Source organism: Callithrix jacchus, chromosome 8 (assembly GCF_049354715.1).
Source record: "Callithrix jacchus isolate 240 chromosome 8, calJac240_pri, whole genome shotgun sequence".
NCBI classification, from domain to species: Eukaryota; Metazoa; Chordata; class Mammalia; order Primates; family Cebidae; genus Callithrix; species Callithrix jacchus.
Window position 1 is genome coordinate 19,303,915 of NC_133509.1, and position 17,149 is coordinate 19,321,063.

The following is a 17,149-nucleotide window of genomic DNA, read 5'->3' on the forward strand; positions in this document are numbered from 1 at the left end:
GGTTACACACTGTGAATGTACTTAGGTCTAGTAACTGCACACCTAAAAGTGTTATGACAATCAGCTTTGGGTGATCTGCTCTGAGCCAAGCCTAAGGAAAGTGCCTCCCATTACCTTTGGGGATAGAATGCATTTCAGAGAGTGACGAGTCAACATGAGTAAAGTGACAGGTAGTACGATGAAAACTATCCAATCTTAGTTGGAAAATACTTTCTAGAATTAAATTCATCTAAGGATAAATAACAGAAATGACTATCAACTGGCTGTGACAGGACAGTGTTGCTAAGGTCTATTTCCGATTTAGGCCCGAGAATATGTCCCAGTACTATGAAATTCGGAAAATTCTGCCTCAAAATTCAACTTTAACTCAAAGATTAGTTGTTAAACACTGAATAAAGTGGAATCCTAGAAAGAACTTGGAAAGGATGGCTCTGCTTTGAACTTGAGAAACATGGCTCTGGATATATGTCTATACTCAAAATCCAGGCTGACATCTAACCAAACCCTTGCAAATACAGGCAGAAATTACATTAGCAATGATAGGATAGAGATAGGAGTGTTAATGGGATAACAGATAATTGGTTTTTGAGTTGAACCAAATTGCAAGATCAAAAAAAAGAGATGCCTCAAAGTATATTTTAAAATCCCCAGAGAAGGTTTTAAGCTTGAAAGGTAAAAGAAAGTAACTAGCCTGGGCGTGGTGGCTCATGTCTAATCCCAGCACTTTGAGAGGCCAAGATGATTGGATCACCTGTGGTCAGGAGTTCGAGACCAGCTTGACCAACATGGTGAAACCCCGTCTCCACTGAATACAAAAAAAATAAGCCAGGTGTGGTTGTGTGCATCTGTAATCCCAGCTGCCTGGGAGGCTGAGGCAGGAGAATTGCTTGAACCCGAGAGGCAGAGGTTGCACTCCAGCCTGGGCAATAGAGCGAGACTCCAGCTCAAAACAAAACAACAGCAACAGCAGCAAAAATACATGAACCTTGAATTTTTATCCAAACATTTTAATGTTCATGTTCAAATGCATACAAATACTGAGGGATAATTTGTTTTTTTTTTTGAGACAGAGTCTCACTATGTTGCCCAGGCTGGAGTCGAATGGCATGACCTCGGCTCACTGGGATTACAGGCGTGTGCCACCACGTCCAGTTCATTGTTTTGTATTTTTGGTAGAGATTGGGTATCCCCATGTTGGAACTCCTGACCTCAAGTGATCTGCCTGCCTCAGCTCCCAAGGTGTTGGGATTACAGTCGTGAGCCAACAAGCCCCGCCAATTCCTTCTTTTACTGTCTGCCATAAAGGAGGATTACACTGTGCACACATGAGCTTTTTTTTTTTTTTCTTTTTGAGATGCAGTTGTGCTCTGTTGCCCAGGCTGGAGTGCAGTGGCACCATATCTGCTCAATGCAACTTCTGCCTCTGCCGGGTTCAAGCGATTCTACCTCTGCTGGGTTTAAGTGATTCTCCTGCCTCAGCCTCCTGAGTAGCTGGGATTACAGGTGCCCACTGGCATGCCCAGCTCATTTTTGTATTTTTAGTAGAGATGGGTTTCACCATGTTGGCAGGCTGATCCTGAACTCTTGATCACAAGTGATCTGCCCACCTTGGCCTCCCAAAGTGCTGGGATTACAGGCATGAGCCACCACACTCAGCCTAGCTTTTTAACAAAAATAGCTACTTTAACTTCTGTCACTTAAGTTTTGATGCAACAGTGTAGTGGTATTATTACTTTTTCTTTTCAGCTCTGTCAGAATTAAGTTTTAGGTATTCTTACTTTTAATCAATAAACATGAGGTTTGTGGTTGAAATAACCAACACACATATTGTATGTTGTATCATTTTTATTTGTTTGTCTGTTTATTTACTTATTATTTTTAGAGACAGTGTCTCACTCTGTTGCCCAGGCTAGAATGCAGTGGCACCATCATAGCTCACTGCAGCCTTGAACTCCTGGACTCAAGTGATCCCCCGCCTCAGCCTCCTGAGTAGCTGGGACTACAGGTACATGTCACTACACGTTTGTATTTTTATTTTTTGTAGAGACAGGGTCTCACTTTGTTGCCCTGGCTAGTCTCAAACTCTTGACTTCAAATGATCCTCCCACCTTGACCTCCCAAAGTGTTGGGATGACAGGCAAGAACCACCATGCCTGGCCCCTGTCGTATTAATTTTAATAGTTATTGGCAGCACTTGTTAATTTGATGCCTAATGATATGATAATATTGCAATACATAAGGATCTTTCTGATGAAAAATGCCAAGGTCCTTTTCTGTCATGGCCATCCCCTGCAGCCTTGGTGACACTTTTCTCAGAGTATCAGAAGTGCATCTGGGCCTTTGTGGAATATATTATAGCAGCATTTTAATATATTCCAGTGAGTTTGCATAAATTCTGTAGCTAAATTCCACGCTGTTCCCATACTCCACACTCCGGGGCTATATTTTACATCTTACGGCAGTACACATTGAGCAGCACACTATTAAAGGAAAATGCATCTAACTTTCTAAAATGAAACTATCTCCTAACATATAAAGACATCCATTTCTACATTAAATACACACAGGGTCAAAAACTTTTCCCTCAGGGCTGGACACGGTGACTCACGCCTGTAATTCTAGCACTTTGGGAGGCGGAGGCAGGTGGATTGCCTGAGCTCAGGAGTTCGAGACCAGCGTGGACAACAAGGTGAAACCCCATCTCTACTAAAATACAAAAATAAAATAAAATAAAATAAGCTAGGCGCCTGTAATCCCAGCTACTTGGGAGGCTGAGGCAGGAGAACAGCTTGAACCTGGGAGGCAGAGGTTGCAGTGAGCCGAGATCGTGCCACTGCACTCCAACCTGGGCAATAGAGCAAGTCTGTCTCAAAAAAAGAAAAAAAAAAGCGGTTGTGATAGATTTGGTAGGATCTCACAGTGCTGGTCTATTTTTAAAAATTGAATTAAAACATATATATATATATATATATATATATATATATATATATATATATACATGTATTTTTTTTCTTCTTTGAGATGGAGTTTCACTCTAGTTACCCAGGCTGGAGTGCAATGGCATGATCATAGCTCACTGCAGCCTTGAACTCCTAGCTCAAGTGATCCTCCTGCCTCAGCCTCCTGAGTAGCTGGGGCTAAAGATGTATACCATCACACCCAGCTAATTTTTGTATATTTTTTGTAGAGATGAGGTTTTGCCATGTTGCCCAGGCTGGTCTCAAACTTGTGAGCTCAAGTCATCCTCCCACCTTGGCCTCCTAAAGGGATTACAGGCATGAGCCACCATGCCCAGCTGTAAATTATCTTATTAAATGATGGGAGTCTCACCCATTTAAGCCTACCTACCTGGGCTCCTGTAGATTTGGGCTGATGATCCCTACCTGATGAGAAGAAAAATCATGTAATAATCCCTTCCATAAGAAAGTGGAAGGTTTCAGAAAAATATGTTGGCCTTGATATGCCTTGGATTATGTTTTCATTGGCATCAGCATTCTTATCAGATATAGATATCATTATTAACCAATGGTAAACTAAGGGATTTTATTTCAGGAATAATTTTAGAAGACACAGGCTCATGGGCTTAAATATATCTGGTCAGGTGTGACCATTGACTCTGAAGGTTTATAGAATGTTTGAGATCACAGAGATAAGATTGAAAAGGGACAAGCTGTTCCACATTGATGCCAAATGCTACAAATAAGAGCAAACCCCAATACCATTTTATAAAGCATTTTAAAGAGCAAAAACCCATACCATTGATTTTCTAGAGCATTAGGTTATGTTAAAATTCAGCAGAGGGTTGAACCCACTTTAGAAGAGATACACGATAGCCTTGAAGAAAACACATTTTGATTAGTAATGATTATCTAACACAGATCTGTTAGTAGTAAAACACCTATAAATTGTAAAGGTCCAACTGTTCTGCAAGATGGTTCTACATATGCCTTCTCTCTCCTGAATATATAGTAGGGAGCAGAGAGGAATTGAGAGATCTGGTCGTCCAAACCTGCAAGAAGGATTATTTTCATGAATGTGTTTGTAGTAGATGCTTCTTGAGAGCCTCCACTTGTCCAGAAATATCTGTGTAACACAAGCGCTGAATTGCGAATTCTGCTGCCAGGCAGACCTCTTTTCAGCTAGATTTGCTTTTCCTGCTCTTTTGAACAGGTGTATAGGTGGAATGCCATATGTACAGAATTTGTCAATGATGTGACACCTGCAAGATTTATACAAAAAGTGGAAAGAAAATTCTACAATTCAAGCTACACTGCTTAGAGCCCAGGCCACCAGAACACTTCGACCAGGCAAAGGCACTGCCAGCATGGAGGTCTCCTTTGTGCAGCTGCCCACACACGGACAAAATGGAGTGGACTCCACACAGCAGGAGTGCCTTAGCACTGTGGACTTAGCTCCTGAACAAACTCCAAGTTGTAGCACGTTCTTTGGAGCTCTGGGGCCTGCGGACATGCTCTTCCCTCTGCCCAACATGTGCTCCCTCTCTCCTCTTTTCTCTGACTACTTCCTATTCATCCTTGAGATCTCAGCTTAAATGGTACTCCTCTGGGAACCCACTTTGACCTCCCAGACTGGGTCAGGTGCCCCTTGTTTGTGTCCCCACAACTCCCCTGGACTTCCCCTTGAAAGCAGCAATCACACTGAACTGGGTTCCCTTGTTTACTTGTCCATATTCCTTCATAGCCTGCATGCTTCATGAGGCCAGGTACCAGGTCTGCTTTGCTCATGCCTGTATGCCTGATGTGGAGTAAGCTGCTCAGAAGATGTTGGTTGTGTGGCTGAACCTGTCTGCATTGCTGCTCACTCACATACTCTCAGTTGGCTTCTCAGCTATGGGACCGGCTCATGGTTGTGGGCAGGGCTTTAGCAGAGGGCCAACAATGGCCCTGATGCCTAAAAGAGTTTCCCAAGAAGCAGAAACTCTTGCGTTACATGAACTTGAGGTTTTGTATGCAGTCTGGAACATTTCAAAAACTCAACTGGAAAGAATGAAAAGGAAAAGGAGGATGTGTGTGAACAGAGGAGGAAACTTAGAAATATCTCTCCAAGACAAGATGGAGTTGATAATGTCTTGACTAGAAGTCAGGAATCAGAGACCAGAGGTCAGAGAATCTAAAAGGATAAAGGAAGTATTTCTTGGAGGAACGAACTCCACAATGGAAGCACAAAGCCACCAGAACTCCGGGTGTGGGTTCTCAGACTGAGCATGGAGTCTGAGAGGGGAGCAGAATAAGTAGGAATCGCTACTTGTTTATATCAATTGGGTTCCATTCTGTTCCTGAACTTGGGCAACTTCTTTCACCTAGTGAAGCCACGGCTGATCTTAGGGAAGACAGGAAGACAGGAAGAGAGTGTTACCCAAGAGAAAGAGTCAGCAGACATCAGGGAGGGCTATAGGCTGACACCCTGGAATGATCTAAGATCCAAGGGTGAGAAAAACACCAGGAACTGACACCAGAAGCCAGCATTGCCTTTGTAGCATGGAAGCTGGCCAGAACCCAGCTGGTGGGAAGAAAGCACAGGCTGTCTACCTGTCCTATGCATTTTTGTTTTTTGTTTTGTTTTGTTTTTGAGACAGAGTCGCACTCTGTTTCCCAGGCTGGAGTGCAGTGGCATGATTTTGGCTCGCTATAACCTCTGCCTCCCTGCCTTAGCCTCAGCCTTCTGAGTAGCTGGGATTACAGGCGCCCAACACCATGCCTGACTAATTTTTGTATTTGTAGTAGAGAAGGGGTTTCACCATGTTGGTCAGGCTGGTCTTGAACTCCTGGCCTCAGGTGATCCACCCACCTCAGCCTCCCAAAGTGCTGGGATTATAGGTATGAGCCACTGCACCTGGTCTACCTCCTGTTCTTAAGGAGCACAGAGCTTTCTCTACCCAGAAACAGTGTAGCTATCAGAGCTTTCCATGGTCCTCAGCATAGAGGACTTACTATGGCCCATAAAGTCTGTTGTACAAGCCTTATCTTTTACTATGAACAACTAGGCAATCACAATGAAGGAATAGCCTCAATCCGGAATGGACCGTGTTCTCTAAAATCAGAAGGATCTAGAGAAGGAGAATAATCCCCACCTGATTCTTAAAAATGACAACAACAACAACAAAACCCTGAAAGTTCCATGCGGCAAGAGGAACGATCTCTCTCCAAGGATAAAGTGGCAAGAGCCCCCCTTTCTCTATCACTGGCATCTGTTTAGGCCCTTCTTGCCTCTTCTGGGTGTGGGCTCCCCAGAACTCCAGCCCTGCTCAGTCTGAACAGGGATAGCTGAACAATTTCTGGGGCTTAGCAACTCTGAGCCCCGCCTGTCCCCTTCACCCAGAGAGGCTCTCATACTAAGCCATGGGTAGGACTGACTCCAGGTATGGACCCACCCTCCTTTACATAGGTGATAGCCTGAGGTTGGTCAGACAGGGAAGTTACCTCCTCGGCCCTCACTGGCAGCTGGCTTCACTTGGATCGGACGATTCATCTGAAAGACATCGGACCAACACACCCATTCAGCGTGACTGCCTGGTCCTGGAGCCCCCAGCTTCTCCATCCCTGGACTCCTCAGGATCTGAGCCCTAGCCCCTTTGAACTCCACACTTCACCACTTCCACACTGGGATTACAGATTTTCTCCAAGATTCCTTCCTTAAACCCAGGAATTTAGAAGGTGCTGAAACTGGCAGGGATGGGTGACAGGAACTCAGTGGCAAGCACAAGGTGGAATGTAGTGGTTAAGGAGATTTTTCTGCCTAGGTCTCTAGGCAGGGTCTATATGAGGCCTGTCCCCTTGGCTCCTGGACTTACTTAAAGGTTTGCATGAGAGGATTGGGCAGGAGGTAGAATTGATACTACAGATTTGTGTTTTATGTCTAAAATGGAGAATATCATGCAATGGGTCATTTAGATGAGAGTCTGGTAATCAGACTCAGTGCTATCTGCCCCCAACTCTGTCATTTAACAGTTGTATGACTTTAAGTAAGCCACTCTTTCTCAGATTAAATTTTTCTTTTTCTACCATGTAGCTGAAACTACAGGCACATGCCACTATGCCAGGCTGATTTTTATATTTTTAGTAGACACAGGGTTTCTCCATGTTGGCCAGGTTGGTCTTGAACTCCTGACTTCAAGTGATTCACCCGCCTCGGCCTCCCAAAGTACTGGGATTACAGGCATGAGCCACTGCGCCCAGCAAGATTCAATTTTTCTAATGGGAAAATATTTCCCAAGCTGCTGTGTCACCAGTCTCCACACTCACCCTCTCCATCCCCTCCCTAGGGTCCCCTTCCCTGAGGATACTGGAATTTTCCAAGGTGCCATCCTCAGCCCTTTTTGTCTCACTCTTCCTACTTTTCTTGGATAGTCTCGTCCACACCCACAGCCTCAGCTCCTCTCCGAACAGGGATGACTCAGAGCTGTGTGTCTCCAGCCTGCATTCTCTTCTGAGCTTTGGATCCATGTTACCAGCTGCCTGCTGGACATGCCCACTAGAAAGTCCCACTGGTGCCTTCACGCAACACACCCAAACCGGAGCTCATATTTTTTGCCCCAAACTGATCCTCCCAGTCACCCATGCTATAAGCCTGGAAAGCAGCTTGACTTCTCCTTCCATCCCTTCCCCCACCCCCCCAACCAACTTCACCTTTTAATTCAGGGGTTCCTGATGAAGTGTAGATGAAAATCACCCAGGAACCAGATGAGGCTCTTAAGTTGGGGGATTGTATAATTTGAAAACGCTCCTAGGTGATTTCAATATATCCCCCCCACATTCCCATCCCCCAACCACCCTGAGTGAATTCATGATTGAATCCCCATCTCACCTTCCTCTCATGGGTGTTGTGGGGATCACATGAGGTAATGGGGATGCAAAAGGTCTTTGTAAACTGCCAAGAGCTGGGTGCGTGGGGTGTGAGGAATTATTGTTGGGGGGCAGGCAGCTGAATGCCGGGAGGAAAAAACAGCGGCCTTCCCGTTCATGGAGGAAGGGGTACTGATGCCCATCTGGCCTGAGAAGGTGATGATCTGACCCCCTCCCCTCAGGAAATGCTCTGCTTCTGCACCAATCAGGGGCCACTCCATCCCTTACCAATATGCTCGTTGCCGAGACAACAGGCAGCTTCCTGTTGCCATAGCCACAAGTGCTACCCAGTAACCATGGTAACGCCCTGGCAGTCACAGTTGAGCAATTTCCTTTGGATCAAATTTGGGGGTGGGAAGGGTAGGGAGGGCTTACTAAAAAAAAAAAAAAAAAAAAAAAGGAAAGGAAAACAGGCCAAGCCTGAACCAGTGCAACTCCCTCCCTCCCAGGGCTCTGACACACCCACCCGCTGGTGGTGCAGCACCTGCAGTGTACCAGGCCGTGGGTAGGGGCCGAGACACCAACAGGACTCAGGTTGCAGTCTAGAGGGGATGACAGATCAATCCAAGCAGATCAGGGCGAGCTTGACAGGTCTGGACTGGCCTGGACCAGGGACCAGGAGGACAGGACCCGTCCCTGGGCATGGCCACCTGTGATTGTGGAGGAGAGACCAAGAGACAGAGCAATGGAGAGCAGAGACGCAGGGAGAGATGAAGAAACACTAACAGACAGAAATGATGTGAGAGAGAAAGAGACAGTCCTAGAAAGGGGCAAGGAAAGAGAGTTACTGGTGGAGATGGGAAGGAAATGAGGAGATGAAGGGTCAGGAAGCGGGTAGAGGGAGGCTGGGAGGGAAGAAGGTGAGAGAAGTAGAAGCCTGGGGTGGGGGGCAGTGAGGGTGAGCAAGACTGTCATTATTTTATTAGTTCTTAAATAGATCCTGAGAATTTCTCTCTGGAGCCTAGAGTGACAAGCACACGTGACAGCAGCGGTTTCCATGGCAGCTGCCTCCCTGGCTGGGTTTCATGGGAGATGGTGCTCTGGGGGACGCCCCTTTCTCTCCTCCCTTCACCCACTTCACCACCCTTCAACGGAGAGTGGGCATCGGGTGGTACACACGCACCCCCCTTGGACCTGACCCAGGCCTTCCACTGCTCAGGCATGCTGCCAGCATTTCTGAACTCTGCGATGAGCCCCCAGCGACCCTTCATGGGAGACAGTGATGGTCTGGATGGGGATCCTCTCTTCATAGGCTCACAGAGAGGAAGAGAATGCCACCATTTCCCAAGAGCCCACTATGTGACAGGCCCTTCTTGGGACACATAACGTACATTGTCTTTAAATCCTTCCAACCTCTCTGCAAGGGAATACCAGTGTCCCCATATCATAGACGGGAAAGCTGAGGCTGAAGGAGGTGAAATCACTTGTCTAAGATCATATGGTGGGTAAGTGGTTGAGCTGGGATTTTCCCCCAGGTCTGTCTGAGGCTGAAGCCCATGTTTTTTGCATTGGAGTGCTGCTCAACTCCATTCTTAAGGTATGAACACAAATAGCGAGGCACAGAGGGACCAGGGCCTTGGAGGAGTGCAAGATCAAGAGCTGTGGAAGAGGCAGACTCCAGCTGGAGAGGATGCATAGAAGATGCAATGTTTGACCTGAGCCTTGCAGGACTGGGGTCATTGGCCATGTAGAGATAATAGGAGAGGTAGGAGTGGGTGGCTGAGCACGCTGAGTGGCTGGGGTACAGACAGGGACTGCAAGTCTAAAGGAGCAAAGTTTCTTGACCTCGTGATCCACCTGCCTCAGCCTCCCAAAGTGCTGGGATTACAGGCGTGAGCCACCGCGCCTGGCCTAGGAGCAGTTTCTGGTGAGCACCTGGGATGGGAGTAGCCAGGGTATAGCAAATTGCTTCCTAGCAGATAGGTGTGGATTTCAATCCTGGCTCTGTCACTGACAACTTCTCTAAAGTCTCTGAGCCTCAATATCCACATTAGTAAAGGGAGAATCATGATCATGATCTTACCTTGCAGTGTTGTGATGAAAATGACAATTGCTAGATCTTAGTAGGTACCCCAGATATAACAACTTTTTGCGGGGGTTGTTAATGGAAAGATATGAAACTGAGAGGTAGGCAAAGGCCAGATTAGGGAAGGCTATGAAAACCGTATCAAGGAATTTTGACTTTGAATTTGTTGTATTTCAAAAGCAATGAAGATCCAGGGAAGGAAAATATTTTTTAAAATTTTATTTTTATTTTTATTTTTTTGAGACTGAGTCTCACTCTATTGCCCAGGCTGGAGTGCAATGGTGCTATGTCGGCTCACTGCAAGCTCTGCCTCCCGGATTCAAGCGATTCTCCTGCTTCAGCCTCTCAGTAGCTGGGATTACAGGCACCCACCCACTATACCTGGCTAATTTTTGTATTTTTAGTAGAGATTGGGTTTCACATGTTGGCCAGGCTGGTCTTGAACTCCTGACCTGTGGTTTTACTCTGCTGCCCAGGCTGGAGTGCAGTGGCCCCATCATAGCTCACTGCAGACTCCAAATCTTGGGATAAGCAATAATTCTGCTTCAGCCTCCCGAATAGCTAGAAATACAGGTACCTGCCACCATGCCCGGCTAATTTTTAAATTTTTTGTGGAGACTGGGTCTCACTATGTTGCCCAGGCTGGTCTCAAACTCTTGAGCTCAAGTGATCCTTGGGCCTTGTCCTTTTAAACTGCTGGGATAGCTGGGCGCGGTGGCTCATGCCTGTAATCCTAGCACTTTGGGAGGCCGAAGTGGGTGGATCACCTGAGGTCAGGAGTTCAAGATCAACCTGGCCATCATGGTGAAACCCCATCTTAGAAAAATAAAAACATAAAAAAATAATAAACTGCTGGGATTACAGATGTGAGCTATGCCCAGCCAGGAAAGGATTTTAAGTAGAGGAATCATCTAGTCCATTTTATCTTGTGAAGGATCCCATAAGCTGTCACTTTATGGAGAAAGAATTGGAAAAGGAGTGATTACAGAAAGAAGATCGGTGGTACAGGTAAGAGGTGAATGTGACCTGAATAGAAGGAAATGAGCAGATTTAACAGAATGTGTAGGAAGAATTAACTGGACCATAGTTCTATTGGATGTGTGGACCTGGGAAGAAGAGGGCATGTTGGCTGACTCTGTTTCATAGCTCGGGAGTTGGGGAAGGTGGGAGTTTGGGAGTTTGGAGGTACAAGGAACCCAAGAGGATAAGGACAGAGTTAGGGAGAACAGGGCTCTGAGCCTTCAGGCCCCACAGAGCAGTGGTGATGGAGGACACCTGGGATTTAGGTATGTTATGTGTGGCTGGAGGAGAAAGAGAGCTGCCCCTGTGAGCTTCCTGGGCAACTTATTATGCCTTGTTCCTGCCATAGCCAGAGAAGGGACATGGCAGTGGGATGAAGTAATCAGGAGTCCCATCTGAGAAAAAGAGGACATTTCCTACTGGGCCAAAAACTTGTCCTGGGACTTCAGGTGAGCGCTTGCCCTGGCTGGGCACCTGTTCCTTAAGAATTTCCCAGGTGGTGTCCAGGCCTATGTCTGCTTCAGGGCCCGGCCCTGTGGGGGAAATCAAGGCATAGAATGTCAGAGAGAAAAACATATTCCAGGCAATGGAGGGGGGAAGGTCAGAGGCAGCACAGACACACACAGGGCCCTGGACCTTCTGCCCCAGTGAGCAGAAGGGAGAGCAAGACCCTATGTAACTCTCTGGCCTGACTTGTCTAAAATTCCTCCCTTTGGGCTCAGCATTGCCCTCTTCAGACTATTCTGACCTGATACCAACTATTCTTTTCACTCAGCACTCACACCCTCAGCACTCCCCATTGCATAGGAAGAGAGCTCATCAGAACCTTCTCGAGGAAGGGAGGCGCGAGGGAGTGGGACAGAAAAAAAGCAAACTTCATCATTTTTAGTACTTTGTTTTACCTCGCCACCCTCCTCTAATTCAATCCACTGTCAAGTCCATTGGTTCTGGAATCGATGAGGATACCCTAAATAGCTCTTAAGTCTAACTTCTTCTCTCCTTTCTGGCCTCTCTCCAGCTCCAGGACAGCATCACCATTCATCTGCACTCAAACTGTATTAAAGCGTCTTCCACTGCTGCTTCCTTTCCAATCCAGTCTTCACACCATAGCCAAAGTAATTTTTTTGAGACAGGATCTCACTCTGTTACCCAGGCTGTAATGCAGTTAGCTCACTACAGCCTAAACCTCCAGGGCTCAAGCAATCCTCCCACCTCAGCCTCCCAAGTAGCTGGGATTACAGGTGCACACCACCACATCCGGCTAATTAAAACAATTTTTTTGTAGAGACGGGGTCTCACTATGTTGCCTAGGTTGGTCTCAAACATCCTCCAGCCTCAGCCTCCCAATGTGCTGGGATTACAGGCATGAGCCACCATGCCTGGCCCAGAGCAATCCTTTGAAAATAATCTCTTACTCTTCTCTGCTTAAAATCCACCTCTATTCCCCCATTGCAAGCCTCCTGTCAAAGCCCAAGATTCTGAGACTGGCTGTCAAAAGTTGTGAGTCTTGCCTTCCGTGCTGCCCAACATGTAGGATTCTCTCTTCTCGTGTGGAGCCTTAGCCATCTTCCCTAGACACCTTCCCTTGCCAGTGTTCACATTGTCTCCAGAATTTCTTGTCTTTTAGGTTTCTAGATCCTCAAATATGATAAAATATGACCATGATTCAGCTTAGACAATATCTCCTCTGCAAAGCATCTATTCCCTCCCTACTCCTTTTTATTCTTTTCTTTTTTCCTTTATTTATTTGTTTTTATTTTTGTATTTTTAGCAGAGACAGGCTTTCACCATGTTCGCCAGGCTGGTCTCAAACTTCTGGCCTTAAGTGATCCACCCACCTCAGCCTCTCAAAGTGCTGAGATTACAGGTGTGAGCCCCTGATCCCAGGCTTTTCCTTTATGGTTTGACTCTGGGACTCCCTCCCCAATTCTGGTCTCTCTTTTACATGCCCAGATGTAAGCCTGAGTGAAACCCAAGAGGCTCATTTTTGGGAAGCATCTTGAGGACAAAGACTCAGGCTAATTCATGAAGTGGTTGCTAGCACATACAGTGTCTTTGTGTAAATTATAAAAAGGTGCTCCTCAACTTTGGGGCTGAATGAGAAAAAATGTGCCCTTTTTCCTCTGGGCTGACAAAGCCCTGAAATAATGTGCATGACTTGGTCAATAGAGCATGGCTGGATGTTTGCCCCATCTGCCGTCTCCACCCAAGCTGTTTGATGCAGGGCACAACTTGTAAAAGCAAATGTACCCCCCTACTCAGTAACATCTGCCTCCTTCACAGTGTCTGAAGGGATGGCTTCCCAAAGGAAGGGAAGTCAGGAACAGGAAGATAAACAAATAGGAAGGCACCATCTGCATCCCAGAAGTGGGACTGAGGCTAGGCCTCCCTCTTCAGGTGGATTCTGGAGCATAAAGTGAGGCTAAAAGGAGGAATTCTGGCTTCATTGAGAAGAGGCTGCAGGAGGTGGGAGCCAGGTGGGACAGATCAACTGAGGTTTGAAGGAGTTCTTGAGTAGGGAGGCAAGCTTTCATAGGGGACAGACATGGGCAGGGGACAAATGGAGAGGAGCCAAGGGAAGGTCTCAGTCCATTAGATCCCATGAAATTCTTGGCGGGACGTGGTGGCTCATGCGTGTAAACCTAGCAATTTGAGAGGCCGAGACAGGCAGGTCACTTGAGGTCTAGAGTTCAAAACCAGCCTGGTAACGTGGTGAAATGCTGTCTCTACTAAAAATACAAAATAATTAGCCAGGTGTGGTGGTGGGCACCTGTAATCCCAGCTACTCAGGAGGCTGAGGCAGGAGAATCACTTAAACCCAGGGGGTGTAGGTGGCAGTGAACTGAGATGGCACCACTGTACTCCGACCTGGGCGACAGAGTAAGACTCTATCTCAAAAACAAAACAAAACAAAACCAAAAAAACCATGAAATTCCCCCTGGGGTTTCAGACTTTTCTCTCTGGGGGCTGACCCAGCCTTTTCTGGTCCCATGGTTACAGTCCTGCCTGACTCCAGCAGGAATTCAGATTGAAGTTTTGTCCCTGCTTCTCCAGCAGGTGGCAGCTGTGCCCAGGACCCAGTGGCAGCAGAGAGCTGGGCACTCCTCCCTCCATGCTGGTGGGCCTGAGGCCAGGTGACTAAAGTTGCTGCTGTCCCTGGCAGGCCCAGAGGAAAGATTGATGGTACTGGCATTGCTGGGGCTGGCCAACACAGCCATTGATTTTCATTTAGGAGAATAATTAAATATTAATTTTCACTTTGTTAAGCTGGAGAGGGTGAATAAAGCCAATCCTGACAGTATCAGAGGAAGCTGGGCCATGTTCGAGGCCTGCAGTGGAGTAGCGAGAGGGGGAAGATGTCCCCAGTCACCATTCTCTCCAGAACCTACGACCCCTGTCTGCCATCTGGTTGGCTCAGGTGACAGTACAGTGGTGAATGAGTTCTAGGACCAGATTAACTGGGCCCAAAGTCCAGATCTTCCCATTGTTAGCTATATGACCTTGGGCAAGTCACTTGATTCTTATGACTTAGTTTCCTCACCTGTAAAATGGGAATGCCAATAACAATACCTAATACCGGGAGGCCGGGCATGGTGGCTCATGCCTGTAATCCCAATAATTTGGGAAGTGACAGTGGGTGGATCACTGTAGGCCGGAAGTTCGAGACCAGCCTGGCCAACATGGTGAAACCCCATCTCTACTAAAATTATAAATATTAGCCTGGCATGGTGGCACACACCTATAATCCCAGCTACTTGGGAAGCTGAAGCAGGAGAATTACTTGAACCCTGGAGGCGGAGATTGCAGTAGCCAAGGCCACGGCACTGGACTCCAGCCTGGGCAACAACACGAGACTCTGTCTAAAAAAAAAACAAACAGAAAAGCCCTTCTTTATAGAGGGTTAAATGACTTACACCATGTAAAGTGGTAGGAAGACTGGAATCAATAAATGCTCATTACTATTAATTGCTTTTCTTCCCCAGAAATTCTCCCAGTACTCTAAGGACTTCACAGCCCTTATCTCAGGTACCCTTGGCCTCATGGAGCTCCCCAGGTACCCTTTAACTGGAAGAGCCCTGTGTCTTGTGGAGGAGAGATCTTTTTTCCTCCCAAAGTTTATCTTAATTTTTTTTTTTTTTTTTTTGGTGCCTCCCATTTCCTTTCAGGGTAAAGCCTGGCATTCGAAGTTTCCTCTTCAACTGCTACCCTCTGCAGATCTTCCTTCCAGCTCCCCTCTCTGCTCACATGGGCCTCCCCCACAGTCCCAGCTGCATTCCACACCCACCTGTTCCTTCTGCCTCTGCACCTTTACCATGCTGTTTCACACATGGAACGTTACAGCTTGTCTCATTGACTCTTGGTTCCAGCAGCAGAAGTCATTTGCTCCCATGGTTAGATGAATGATGATTCTACTCCTACTCCTACTAATGCTGCTGTTACTATTACTGTCACTATCACTACTACTACCAACTAACTCTTTTTGAGTGCTTATTTTCTGCCAAGAACAGGATTGAGTACTTTAGCTCACTTAATGATTTAGTTCATTTAACCACAACAACAACCCTCTGGGTTTAACTTTAAAGATGAGGAAACTTAGGCTTAACAGTAAAGACTTGCCCAAAGTCACAGAGCTAGTGAGTGGTGGGGCCTGGATCCACATCCAGGTCTCTCTGACTCCGGAGCTTGCAGACAGAGGCTCAGTGATGGTGACAAATTGGTGTTACTTGGCACTGAGTCCCCAAAAATGAGGCTCAAGGTGCTTCAGTTACTGTGATTGGTACTAGGAGCTGTCACCCCATTAATGACTTGATTAGCTCTTGGCGAAACTTGCTTCATTGCCTGGCAGCGCTAATTCAGAGAATTGACTTCTTTGTACTGAGCTGAAATCAGTGTCTGTTTCTTACTATATTCACTGATCCGAATCCTGCCTTCTGGGGCCCCTCATAGAAAACCAAACCCCTCTTCTAGAATCTGAAGGTAGTTACCCTAACCCCAATAATAGTACTTACTGAGATCTTACTCTGTGCCAGGCACTTGCTAAGACTCAGGTAATCCTCACCACAGCCAAGTGAGCTAGGTGTTAGTAGAACCCACTCCTCATATCTAAAGAAACGGAAGCTCAGGAATCCAAGCTCAGGCTGGAGTGCAATGGCGCGATCTTGGCTCACCGCAACCTCCGCCTCCTGGATTCAGGCAATTCTCCTGCCTCAGCCTCCTGAGTAGCTGGGATTACAGGCACGCGCCACTATGCCCAGCTAATTTTTTGTATTTTTAGTAGAGACGGGGTTTCACCATGTTGACCAGGATGGTCTCGATCTCTTGACCTCGTGATCCACCCGTCTCAGCCTCCCAAAGTGCTGGGATTACAGGCTTGAGCCACCATGCCCGGCTAAACCAGTTTTTTTGTTGTTGTTTGTTTTTTTTTTAACTGCGTCTCACTCTGTTGCCCAGGCTGGAGTGCAGTGGCATGATCTTGGCTCACTGCAACCTCCGCGTCCCAAGTTCAAATTATTCTCCTGCCTCAGCCTCCCAAGTAGCTGAGATTACAGGTGCGTGGCACCATTCCCGGCTAATTTTTCTATTTTTAGTAGAGATGGGGATTGGCCATGTTGGCCAGGCTGGTCTCAAACTCCTGACCTTGGGTGATCTGCCTGCCTCAGCTTCCCAAAGTGCTAGGATTTCAGGTGTGGGCCACCACACTCAGCCTCAAAACCCAGTATTCTTAATTATTAGCTTACGATGCCTCCTTATGAAAGTCCCACTAAGCCCTATCTCCTCCAGTTAAACAGTTCTCATTCTTCCAAACTATTACTCCCAATGTACTTTATATCTTTACTTGATCATAGTCTCTTTCTTGTAGGCAAACGACCCCTTAAATCTGAGGCCTAGAACTGGACATAGTCCCAAGTTTGGCCTATGAATGGCATTTAAATAGTGCTCTATTTTAGACACACCACTCCTCGGACAAGAGAAAACAAGGCTGTGTAGTATGACTTGCTCTTGGTAAACCCATGCTAATTACTAACAATCACCCCTTCATCCTACCACATGGTCAGTAGGTCCCACTTTGCCTTTTATTGAGTGATTATCCATTAGCCAAGACCAGACCAGGTACCACTGGTGCCTACAAGCCTAGCTGCCTGTAGAATCAGGTCTCCCCTAACTTTAGCTAAGTGTTTGCCCTGTGGAGGGAAGACAACCTTAGAGAATCAAGGCACACACACACACCAAAAAATCGTTA

At 46.7% G+C, this 17,149-nt stretch overlaps 1 protein-coding gene across 18 annotated transcripts in view; it reads right to left on the reverse strand.

Moving 5' to 3' along the window:
• CELF6 (CUGBP Elav-like family member 6) overlaps positions 1 to 17,149 on the reverse strand; it is a 34,945-nt gene that overhangs the window by 13,263 nt on the left and 4,533 nt on the right. For 16 of the 18 annotated variants that reach the window (XR_013520798.1, XR_013520797.1, XR_013520800.1 and 13 more), the window contains exon 3: positions 6,441 to 6,489. The exons of 1 other annotated variant lie outside the window; for it this stretch is intronic. Coding sequence is in view for 11 of the 17 variants with exons in the window: in XM_078333567.1 (XP_078189693.1) it covers positions 6,441 to 6,489 (49 nt within the window). In the remaining 6 variants the exon portion in view is untranslated. Of the gene's footprint in view, positions 1 to 6,440; positions 6,490 to 7,824; positions 8,000 to 17,149 lie in introns of those variants that run through there. One more of the 18 variants, XM_009005198.5, reaches the window with a different exon arrangement.